This window comes from Anser cygnoides, chromosome 10, assembly GCF_040182565.1.
Source record: "Anser cygnoides isolate HZ-2024a breed goose chromosome 10, Taihu_goose_T2T_genome, whole genome shotgun sequence".
Lineage (NCBI taxonomy): Eukaryota > Metazoa > Chordata > Aves > Anseriformes > Anatidae > Anser > Anser cygnoides.
Genome location: NC_089882.1, coordinates 19,420,413 through 19,432,816, shown reverse-complemented (window position 1 = coordinate 19,432,816; position 12,404 = coordinate 19,420,413). Strand labels below are relative to the sequence as shown.

General features: G+C 37.5%; 1 protein-coding gene across 5 annotated transcripts in view; it reads right to left on the bottom strand.

The window, feature by feature from the left end:
* The window catches only part of IARS1 (isoleucyl-tRNA synthetase 1), a 133,217-nt gene that overhangs the window by 13,192 nt on the left and 107,621 nt on the right, over window positions 1–12,404 (bottom strand). For all 5 annotated transcript variants that reach the window (XM_067003042.1, XM_067003044.1, XM_067003040.1 and 2 more), the window contains exons 27-31: window positions 6,824–6,998; window positions 5,940–6,052; window positions 5,579–5,674; window positions 3,711–3,887; window positions 97–208 (exon numbers count right to left, since the gene is read on the bottom strand). In XM_067003042.1, the coding sequence (XP_066859143.1) occupies window positions 97–208; window positions 3,711–3,887; window positions 5,579–5,674; window positions 5,940–6,052; window positions 6,824–6,998 (673 nt within the window). The remainder of the gene's footprint in view (window positions 1–96; window positions 209–3,710; window positions 3,888–5,578; window positions 5,675–5,939; window positions 6,053–6,823; window positions 6,999–12,404) is intronic.

The following is a 12,404-nucleotide window of genomic DNA, read 5'->3' as shown; positions in this document are numbered from 1 at the left end:
AGCATAATTGCACTGACAAAAAATTGTAAACAAATTTAAGAAAAAAATTCCAGAGTACATTTAGTTTGTTCTCATTTTAATATATAACATTCCTACCTTGCTCGGTCCCATTAGCACAAACTTTGAGGTTGACGTAGGCACAGGCTGGACCAACACACTGGCACACACCACCTCTGACAAGTGTAAGTTGTAGCTCTGATCCCTTCAGCTAAAAAAAAAAGAGACATATATTGCTTACATATTGTTTTACTGATTTTTTTCTTCAAACTTCATTAATATTTTTGTCTTTTTTATACTAAACATCACTCGTATTTTAATAAAACAGGAGATTTTGCCACTTCTTCCTTCAGAAACAGTGCTCCAAATATGAATTTATCTTTAATTTAAATTAAAGATGAATCAGCATTTAACGCGTGAAAAAAAGCGTAGAATAAACTGCCTCAGTGCGACTGCAGTCTCTCAAAATCTAACCCCAAAATGAATATATTTAAATGATGAAGGCTCTTCCAGAGGTAATTCAGAGTATCTGAACACAGGATGCTGCTCTCAAGTTGTCTGCTGAAACCTTCATCTGCCTGCACTGGCTACAGACAACAGCCAGGGCTACAAGTTGTTCCGATATTAAGTCTACTGCAGATACAAATGTATTTTTTACAGGCCTTAAAGCATAGCTTTGTTAAGACCATGTTTTCTCAAGCCCAGTTCTCTTCCTGAACTAAGTACAGGTTGATATTCCTCCTGAACTTATCCCAATTTTCATGAGAACAGCACTCTAAGTGATCGCCTAAGTCTAAATACATAATCAAACAGGTGTCATTCAGAAATCACTTAGATAAACAACTGGTAGTATGTTGCTATCTAAAACCTTTTTCTTAAATATAGTGCAAACATAGAAATGCCACTGAGCGCTGAGCTCCTACTGCAACCTAGAGAAAGACTGATGGAGCAGCACATCTTGTTTTGTGCTTACCTACTTTTACCAGCAACTAAAAAATCATTTTACAAGAAGCTGCTTTTCCCTCCCAATATTTTCTGAAAAAACAGCTAAAGTTTCTAGCTGTCTCTCAGAGCAAGCCTATGGGACAGGAATTCATAATTAATGGTCTTTATATAAAATTGATCCAGGATACTTTCACAGAAACACTAACCCTTTAATGTAACCAAAATGCTTCCAGAATAAATAGACTGCTTTTCATTTTTGTCCTAGTCTTCATACATATTCAGCATCACACGGATTTCCATTAGTCTTTTTAATAACTTCTAGAGGTTTACTGCAGTGGCCCTGCCAGAACTGCTCTAACTTAGGAGCTCACTTGCAGCATTACACACTTGGGTCTTTCACCTTGCACCTGCTTTTGTACCTGAAAGCCCACAATGGTCCTTGTAAAACATTTTCCACTTCAGTGCTGCTTATCCACCCCCATCAACAGAAGACAGTCAACGCATAATTCAGTTTCAATACAAAGCCTTTATGCCTCAAAGTGGTAGTACAAAACGCGTGCGCAGGTATGACCAAGAAAACCCACCAAGCATGGTCGGGTCTGATGCACTGACCTGCAAATCCACTGCACATTGCTGCAGCTATTTTAACTCTCCACAAAGGGCCAAACTTCTACCCTGAAAGAACTTTTTTAGAAAAAGCTTTTTCATTTCAGGTATTTTTATTCACTGCTGTTGCTGTGACAAGCTAGTCGCAGCAGAACACAGAACAGAGCATGAAACATCTGCCCTGAGCAATCAATCTCTACAGTCCCGGAAAGCGAGACTTCCGAGGAAGAATTCACAGCTGCACTAAAACCCCAGTCATCTGCTTCTGTCTGTAACCACTCTTTTAAATACTAAAATCTGACTAATAAGTCAGAAGCCCATCAAGTCTGTAAACACAGCCATTTAAAGGTGCAGAAAGCTCCCCACCTGGCAAAGACCACAGCTGAACTCTGCAGGGAGGTACGTTGTGGTGATTGAGACTCCTTAACCTATACTAAAAACAAATGGGAATTTACTTGCGAAGTTCGTCTTTACTTCAGATATAGTGCTTAACTTTGGTATGCATAACTGGCAGTGAGTCACAGCTCATGTTCTTGTTTGGGGGAAAAGCAAGAAAACAAAAAAACAAGCCCAAGACTTTAAGCTAGCAGGCAGGAACTCTCAGCTCTATGGCCATCGCAAGATGACCATCACCTGTCCATACACCTACTCACCAAGTGCAACAGCCACACAGAAGTGTGTTACTTCAGGTAAAATTCTGTGGGTTTTCCCCAGTCAGCAATCCAGTATTTGTGCAAATGTGTATTCTGATCCACAGACCTCTCTGGTTTACATACTGCTCATCATTCCAAAATCCAAACGGATGTCTGTTTTTGCTGGTATCCAGGACAACAGCTATCAATTATAACCCTAATAACCAGCACCTTCTGTCAGGGCAAGATTTCATCGTTACATAAAGAGCATTATTTAAAACTAACAGACTCCTTGTTTGGCTACCCACAATGTTCTTCTGCACTAGAATCTGTTAAATTAAGCTTTAAAAAGCAGACAAATAATTGGGAGATGGGTGGAGAGGACATACTTGCACAGGCATGGAAGCCTTCACAGAAAGATGTAGTGACCAACAACAAAGTGAACAAACCACACAATTTCAGATGTAGGCTACCAGACAAGTGTTTCCCAGCACTACACATTTCTGCAGCTACTTTTACATTCTGAATTATATTTGGTGTTGATTTAAGCTGTCCATCAACAGCATCACAACCAGGTAAGTACCTAGAAGAAATAGCAAAATTTTCCAGACACCATATTCTCTACTTTTACAATGTTTTTCTTCCTCTGTGTTTGTCTCTAGATGAAACTACTGATTTTGAAAAAGGCCAAACACGCCTTTGTTTCAAATCCAACTTCAAAATTTCAAAAATTTAATTAATATAAAATGTTTCCCTTACACATGCTGCCAGTAGGACAGACAAAACGTGCCTTCTTTTCAGCTATTCTCATAGCCCTACCCATTTTGTAAACCACATTGCAAGAACTAATATATCATAAGTTCTTGTCTTCCTGGGTTAGCATGACATTTAGATTAAAGAACCTGTTTCACCCATAATTCTGATAGGCATGAATGAACACAGTGAGTTTGCATAAAACCAAAGAGTATTCTTAAAACATGTCAGAAGAAACAGTCAAAGAAAACAAAGTAAAGTTCAAATCTGGTGATGAACCAATAAGCCAATCTGCAAAACTGCATTGTTACAAAAGGTTGAACTTCAGGAAGACAAAAAAACAAAGCATCCTCAAACATTAATAACTGAAGCTGGCCTTAAGTCAAGATGCAAAATTTAGCTTCGAAGGAGAAAATTTCTAAATACAAAAGCGTATTAACTTAAAGAAATCAGAACAACAATATTTTTGCTTTCTAAACAACGCACTAATCCAAATACAAATAACTATCTAAAGTACTTTAAGCTTACACAAATTGCAATTAACATATTTACTTCAGTACCCAAGTGGCTTCGTTTCCAAACATAACAGACAAGCAACAGAGCCCACCTATTTTCTTTTTTAAACCAAAAAGAAAAACATGGAAATTCATAAACATGAAATAATATCCCCTTTATCCCACAAATACTGACATACAAATTATCTGCAATCAAAACAATTGTTTCGGTTAAAAGCTTATAGGAAAATGAACTATGCAGTCAATGCTTTTTCCTCCTTACTTGAGTGGTCTCCTGGATGAGAACTTCTTTTGAGGTAGGCACCGGGTAAGGTTTTAGGGCAGCCTTTATTGTTGCAAGAATGAAATCTGTATGTTCCTTAATAACAGTATCCAAGTAGTCACCTTCTGGATATGATCTGTAGTACACTGTAATCTCATCTGTAGGAACCAGATTTCGCTGTAGGACACACCAAATACTCTGTTAATTGACCGCAAGCCTAAAAGAAGGATACTTGTTGAAGAAAAAAACGTATTAGGTATTTACCAGACATTCGTTTGAAGTTTCCCCAAAAATACTAGAATAAAGCAACTATTTTGTCAGAAGGGAAAGGAAGAGGCTTGAAACATGGTGGCACTATCTTCTAAAGATAATGACCGACTAAAAAGCACACTTTCCTCAAAATACCTCATTTACAAATTCATTTACTAACTCTCCCCCTTAATGAAATGAAAACTGATACTGAATTCTAACAAAATTCTGTTTCAGTAAGAAAATGGTTTCAAGGAAGAAAAAAAAAAACTTGTACCCTAATGCCATCCCAACAATAATTATTGTATATCTAGAATTTTATTAGTCATTTACTTTGATAACAGGAGTGGGAATCAAAGAATGACAGAGTAAATGCATATTAGCATCACGTTAAGTAATAAGCGAGACTAAGGATTTTGATATTCATTTAAACAAGTTACAAACTTAAGTCATTACAGAAATAAATATGAATCATCCAGTAACTTAAGACTTTTCATGGACACATTTCTTCGTAATTTCACAAAGATACATATATATATATATACATACACACACAACGAAACGTGAAAGGGGAAGGTGACTATTTTAGTATACGTTTGTCATTTTTCATGCATGCTCTTAATGAAGATTAATACAGTCTCTAGCCCATTGCCACCAAGTTTGCTAATTAGGAAAACTCCAAATATGAGGGTTTATTTTAAAAAACTTGCAAGTTCAGAAACTTTTAAAATGGTTTGTCAAGAGTTACATATTAATGTCCTCTCCACATAAAGACTTTTTAGACCTGTAATCATCTCCCTGGTGATCCAGCTTTCTGAGCACAAAATGGAGGCACTGAGCACACCTCTTTTTGGATTATTATCGTAGAGAGAAGTTACATTGGTTCAAAGTGTTTTAACATAAAGGTCAGACAGCATCACTTATACGTATGATGAGAACAATTAAGAGTGGAATCATTTATGCCAATTGGTGCCAGAAATGCCTCCTGCAATTTGCTAAGAGGCGAGTCTGTTTCTTTTAGCAGTCCTAAGCTCAGAAGTCTTGGCTCTCATCAGTCCAGCGGATGTAACGCACCAGGACTGAGACAGAACAGATCACAGCACTTGGCAGGAGGAAGGCAGGCCCAAGAGCTGGTTAACTGGGAATGAACCACTGCTACGTGGCTGAAGGGAGAAAAACTACAGGGACTCTTAAAAAAAAAGTGTATCCACTACTGATGACATATAGTAACCTTAGGCATTGGTACGGGTTGCCCAGGGACGTGGTGGAGTCACCATCCCTGGGGGTGTTTAAGGAAAAGGATGGACCTGGTGCTTAGGGACATGGTTTAGTGGGTGATAGTGGTGGTAGGGGGATGGTTGGACCAGATGATCTTGGAGGTCTTTTCCAACCTTAATGGTTCTGTGATTCTATAGTAAGCTCAAGATTCAACTCTAGTTACTTAAAATATGGAAATTCAAAACAAAAAAATGATTTCAAGCCATTTATGTCAGATCAAAGTTAAGAGATCAGGGGTAAATGATACAGGTCTTCACATTTTAATTAACGACCTCGGTTTCTGCTACGTATTGCCCAAGAAGAGCTTAAAAGTAAATCGTCTTATTCCATTGCTTCCTAACCTTTTTGCGAAGCTTCTGAATGCGGTTAATCACTTCCCGGGCAACTCCTTCATCCACCATGGACTGGTCTGGGGTAACATCTAGCAGAACTAAAACCTAAGGATTCATAGAAGAGTTGAACAGGTGACAAACTTGAAACAAGCTAGTATTAACTCACAGTTACATTCTTCCTGTGCTCCTCACAAAATACCTGGTTGAAGAGAGTACTTTAACATCTCCAAAACTGAGAAGATAACCTACCACATACCAGGAGCCTAACTGATAAAAAAAACACCCCAGCTTCTCACCTCACCAATTCTGTTTCAATTTTAGAGGAATGCTTCCCTTAAAGCAAAGAATAAGAAAAAAAACAATAAAATACCTGAGCATCAGAATGTGCCTCAAACTGGGCAGATCCTCCCGCAGCCTGATCAAAGGTATACATGAGACGAAGATCTTCCTCATGAAGTTCATGTCCTTCTACAACAATGGTGCCTGCAGAATAGGCAGATGAGGAGTGTCTCTTACAATCAGAATAAAATAAATAAGTAAATAAATAGCTGAAAGCAAATTCCAGACTTAAAATAAATGAAATTTATTACAATTGTCGTACAGTTAAACCACAATTAAATGCTAGTAGAACACACTGAACATTCAGATTCTCATTCAGATTTTTCATACTAACACTTCCGCAGGCAGAACTCAGCTCACACGCAGACTTTCTGTATACCCTTTGAATGAAACAGAACAGAACTTAAAAATAACCTGCATATTGAACTAAACGAAAAATTCACATTCAAGCAGTTAACTGAACAGATATAGCTGGAAAATTCACACCCGCTTGTAAATCTGCAATTGAAGCCATGCTTCCAGAATAAAAGCTGTCACACAAATACTCAGTTCAAATTTGACTCAGTCTTACAGAAAAACTCATTCCTTACTCCATTTTGGACATACAGTAGAACTTAAACAAGTGAACAGTGTAAGATTAGTATACACAACCACTTCAATTCTACAGTCACAAAAATAGATTAAAAAACAAATAAAAAAACTCATACACCCTCTTCTCATTAACATGAACTGTAATACAGATGATAGCTGGGAGGTGAGCTTTAAGTTTCCATAAGTCTAGAAAAGGATACTTTTGCATCTGTTTGATTAATATATATAAATCAAGTGCAATTACTTGGATTTTTCTGATAAATCCCAAATCTCTTTTTTTTTGGACAATTTTGTCATGGCTTAGCAGTTTGTACCACCATATACCTGTCTCCTGGAATTCCTCCAGCTGCTCACTCTTCAGCTCTTTGATTGCAGCCATGACAAGTTTAAATGCACCTTTCAGGCGCTTCCCAAGCACCATGTGATCTGGTTCCGCTCTCAGCCGGACTCCGTATTTATCTTTGTTAGTAGATAATGTCACTTGACGTACGTTAAGCTCCTGCATAAATACACCAAGAGGAAAAAGGAAGCTAAAGAACAGCCATCTCTGACAACTCTTCGAAAGTCTAGAAAAGCAGGGGCCACAGAACTAGGAAAGTGGTAAGTCCCAAGCTGCAAATTTTTTGAATGGTTGCTTCTGTGAACCAAGTAATTTGCCAACACAGCAACAGCAAATAAACACAACCAATGCTGAAACTGTTCTTCAACAGAAGATCCTATTCTCATCTTCAGCCTTTAGGAAGACATTTCACCAATACCAACAGACACCAGTCAGCTCTCAACTCAAATCAGATCCATTTTCAACAAGCTTTTTTATTTTACTGTTACAACTGCCTGGAAAGTTAAAACTATTACTTCTGTGTGCAGTGGCACTAGAAAACGGTCTGGCAAAATTCAGCAAGAAAGATTTTACTAAAATACGCCTTTCAAATGCGGTTAGCCAGAGAACTATAATGAAAATCTTTGCTTTAAGTCATACAACTGTTACTGCTCCATCTTGTCTCTTTCCTTTTGTTTATTCTAGGTCCTTATTGTACAGAAAAACACCTTGCTCAGACAAACCACAGTCAAAGCTTTGCAGCACAAGACTACCAAAGATCAGTGTGCAGGGGCAGCCACAAAAGCTTATAAGCATCTGTCATCTTCAGAAGGAATCCAAGGACGTCATTTTGCCACTACAAAGAACCATGGGTGGGCCCATATTTTGAGTAACGTGCAGTTTTTGTCCCCATGTTTGAATGGTGACATGGTGGTGCTACAGAGAGAGTTTTATGGAATAAAAACTGATTAAGAGGACAGCGTTGCTTCTATATGAGGAGAGACCAAAATGTCTGGAGCTCTTTGGAGAGAAGGATGTTCAAGGGGAATAAGACTGAGGTTTAGAAAGTTACGAAGGAGGTAGAGAAGGAATGTAAAAATGATATACCAAATCTCCAACTGATCCCTCGAGTTACGGAGCATGCAGTGAAAACAGTTGCAGATGGGTGTAAAACACATCAATGGCAAGGAGTTAAACCTTGGAACCTAATGCCATGGGAGGAGGAAATCAGGAGTGTACCAGCAAATTCAACAAGGAATTACACTCACGACAACAGGCAGGCAAGAAGATATTAAAAGGAATAGGCAGAGATCTATCCTTAAACATCTTTAATACAACAACTGCAAATGGCCGACTCTGGAATGAGTCTACTGAAAGAAGTAACCAGACACTTGTGCTCTGTAAACAGCCCTTGCTATTGCAGGACACACCGTACACTGCTAGAGGAGCTGTTATTCTAAGCCACTAAGTCACTTCTTATGTTCTTAATTAAAAATATTTTCCTCATCATATAAACATACTAAAATCACCATTAAAAACATAATTGCACACCCAGATCATCATACAATGTCAAATTCAAAAACACACAGTGAACTCTACACTTCATTCTATCCAAGAAACAAATGCTTCACACACACAACTAATTACACCATGAACTAATGCCTTGGTATATCTCCTATAAATGAAAGAACCCTGTATCCCAATGTTATTTTGGATCTTCAAGATAGCTTTACAAGGCAGGGGAAAAAAACAGGCTAAGAATGAAACAAACAAAGGCAGGACTTGACAACAAAATTCCCTGTTTCACATGGTCTCGCTCTATCCTTGCTGTAAAATACCAGGGACAGAACTTGGAAAGTCTGAATTGCCAACATGCAGCTCTTCTACAGGTACAAAACTGTGCATATCTGAAGCACATTACACTGTAATTCTGTAGAGTTTGCTTGTCAGATTGCCCAATACTTGAAGCATTGAATACTTGGAGTTGTGTTTAAATCTCCACCAGAAGGTTGTTAGAGTTCACATTGACATGACACAGAATCAGCAAGTGCATTTGGCAAGCAAGCTACTCCAAGTCTTGCAGGAAGCAGAAGTAAACAGTAGCAGAAAGGACTAGCAAATAGCCAGACATTTAGACTGAGAAGTAACTCTTAAATACAACCTCTGAGCTTGAAGTCTAATTCCCCAGGAAGTTCTACTGGCATGAGGAGCCACGAATACAACTGAATCTAATTTTATTTAATACATCTTTTAGGAAATCTAATGAAAATTATGTATTTCAGAAATTCAGTTTTAATCGAAATGAGCCCACAATTGGTAAATGACAACTGGGGGGGCGGGGAGTAGCAATCTAAAAAATTGCACAAGTTTAAATATGATTTTGGGCCTCATTAGATAAATTACACATAAGCCATCTCCATCAAGACAAATATCCTATGCTAATTTGATTAGGAAACCATTCTTCTGTATACATTATTTGTTACAAAACTAAAACAGTTCTTAAAAAAAAAAAAAGCAAATCTGTATCTTGGATTTCTTTATAATTGTCTCATTGTAGTGCTTTGATTTAAAATAGTGCTTATTATTACCTTCTCAATAAATCAAAATCATCTATACCTGCTAACACTCATATACACAAACTGAAGCAACTGATTCTTCCTCCTCCCAGTTGGAAGAGCTGCATATTCACACGTTCTCAGTGCTGTACAAGGGCCTTCAGTTTGTGCCAATATTTCACATGCCAGACATGATCAGACTGACCTGCAATCCACCTACCAACTGCATCCAATTCTCAGAACAGAGAAGAAATGCCAGTGCTGTGCTTCAGGCTGGGCTGGGCCTTTTACTTACATGGAAAATAAATATTAGTTATGCAACACTGTAAGAAACCAAATACTGAAGGACCACACACACTGTTACAGTTTACATGTCAGTTAGCTCAGCCCATTCACTGATTCAATCTACTGTATTGCTGTGACACTATTAACATTATGAAGCACTGGTAGACCTTGAATTTGATGAAGGGGGAGCAAATTATCTCGACGTTATTATAGCCATATGTAGAAGTGAGGGTTGAAGAGTATACAGAAGTCCAATGCAAACAAGACACTGATTGTGCACAGAATAAAATTTACTCGGATAAAGACCATTAACTAGAAGTAGTTAAGAAGAAAAGCCCTGAAACTAGTGTTGTAAAAGGCTTCAGCTACTAATGAATAAAATGCAACCACATCGAACAGTTATTTCATTTTGTGAGCTTGGTTCATTTTGCATGACAACTCCATACTCTGGACAGTTCTAATACTAAGTTCCATTTATTTAAATTATTTTGTATGTTTTGATGATGAGAGTAAGACTACAGATCAAAGAATACAGTTATTATTTTTAAAAAGTGATCAGCATTTTTCAAAGAATTGACAACTGTATTTTTCAATGTCTTTAGTCGGCAACTGCATGAGATCAAATGGTGCAAATTTTCTTAGAGATTACCTCTGGCACTAGAAACACACCTCTGACAGCAACCAAAGGTTCTGAAGTTCTGAATATGGAAGGAGGTTGATGAAAAAAACTGCAAATAATACTGCAAACAAATACTACCCACTTGCCCATATTCATTGATCTCTACAGCTGTGAGCTGTCCTGGTAAACAACTAAATTGATTGCAATGCAGTACAAAAAAACCACATATCACGCTTTTGCATCAGCCTGATGAATTTTAAGATACAAAATACTTTGTGCTATTTTTTATTATGCATTTGTACTTCCATAAAGATATTTACGTTTGTTGAAACTCATCTCCCTAAAACATACATGTTAACTTTGTTTGAAATAGCAAATTAAGTGAAACCTACTTTTGCATATTCATCCAATTCTGCAATAATTTATCAAGTTGTTAGGTTCTTTTGTCACCTTTTACCAGCTGTACAAGTTGACAGCAAATTTTTCCACCTACCTTTTTGAAGTAATTTGAGTAAGCAAACTTCGTCTCCTTTAAAACTGGATTCTGTACAACCCTTAATTCCAGTTTTCTGATGAAGAAAATGTGGTAGACACTAACCTAAACTTCAAAAATTGTGTTATTGGTACTGAAATAGTTAAGAATAATAGTAATTTTGAAGTGGCATCACAGTTGCCAAGTCTAAGAGAAATAGTCAATAAGCTAACATGACAGAAAAACCTTACCAATCCTACTTGCAAATCAATTAAGATTTATGTTTTTAATCAAAATTCCTTCAGTGCACAATTCTTAAGAATTTAAGTCCCACAGTAATTAAAAATGAACAAGTATATAACATTGATCTAAAAAATATCTCATGCGACAAGCCATGACTCCCTTAGCCAGTGCTCTTAAGTTACCCCCGAAGAATTTTTGGAAGCCTGGTGTAGATGCATACTTAGGCTGATACATGATTGGGAGTTTAAGAGGTCCTCTCCCCTGCTTCAGTCATCTATTGAATTCCCTGTCATCAGCTGGCACAGCTGCTGTCACCAAGACAAGCATGATGACTTGATCTTGCTCATGTTGATGCACATTTTTGTTTTCCTTGTCAGGACAAAGTACTTCATCTTGACAATGACAACTCGAACCAAAAAAAGTTGCATCAGATTGTAAGCATGGGACAATTTTCTGTTACAAAGCTCTCTCTAGACAGCCCCATCAAAGGGAAGAACCCTTAACCTACCAAGGACAGGGATACAATAGAGATCATACCATTTCTGGATGAGGAAAGAAATCCTTATAATACGCTACTGCCAGACTTATTACACTCAAAAAAGAACTTGTAACTCACACCTTCCAAGACATGTTTCCCTATTTATGTTACATAACCTTATGGAAGGAAAAAAAATCATTAAGTGTTAAACATCATAACTTTATGCTTCACATCCCACCAGCATGCATTAGTACAGCCACTGGAATTGACTCTGTCACGATCATATTCCAATTGATCTGGAAAGTGACAGATTTAGACAAATTAAAGTTAACAAGAAGGTCAAAGACCAATAAGCCATTATAGAAAAACAAACCAAAGATAGACTGCCAAATCTGCCAGTCCTTTATTTTACCAGCAGTTCTGAGACCTTAAGTTGATACACCATGGAAGGAATTTCCTGAAGACAGAAATAAGACAGTAAGTTCCTCAGCAGAGTCAAATTCAAAGCTTCAGTATTGTGGATGGAGATGAAGGAAAGGAACCAATCTGAACTGCAACGCATTTCCCACCCAGTTACTGTCCATTCACCCATTCAAAGGAGCCACACACTAACATGACAGCAGCTGGGAAGTATACTGGAGATAAAACAGAACAAAGAATTCAGTTGCAACAGTAATCTGTTTTTAGTATATCTGCCACAAGCACTTAAAACTCAGGAGAAGGACAAATTTAGGAGGATAATGAAAAATACATCCCATGGCTCACCTATCCATATATGAAGCTATCATGAGAGGAAAGAGAAAGAAGTCTCATAAGCTGTGCAGATGTACAACTACACCACTGTTCAAAATTGTTTTCTTTTCTTTTTTCCTCACGTAAGTAGAGATTATTTTAAACGATTAAGATTTGAGAAAACAGGATGTAAGAAGGATAA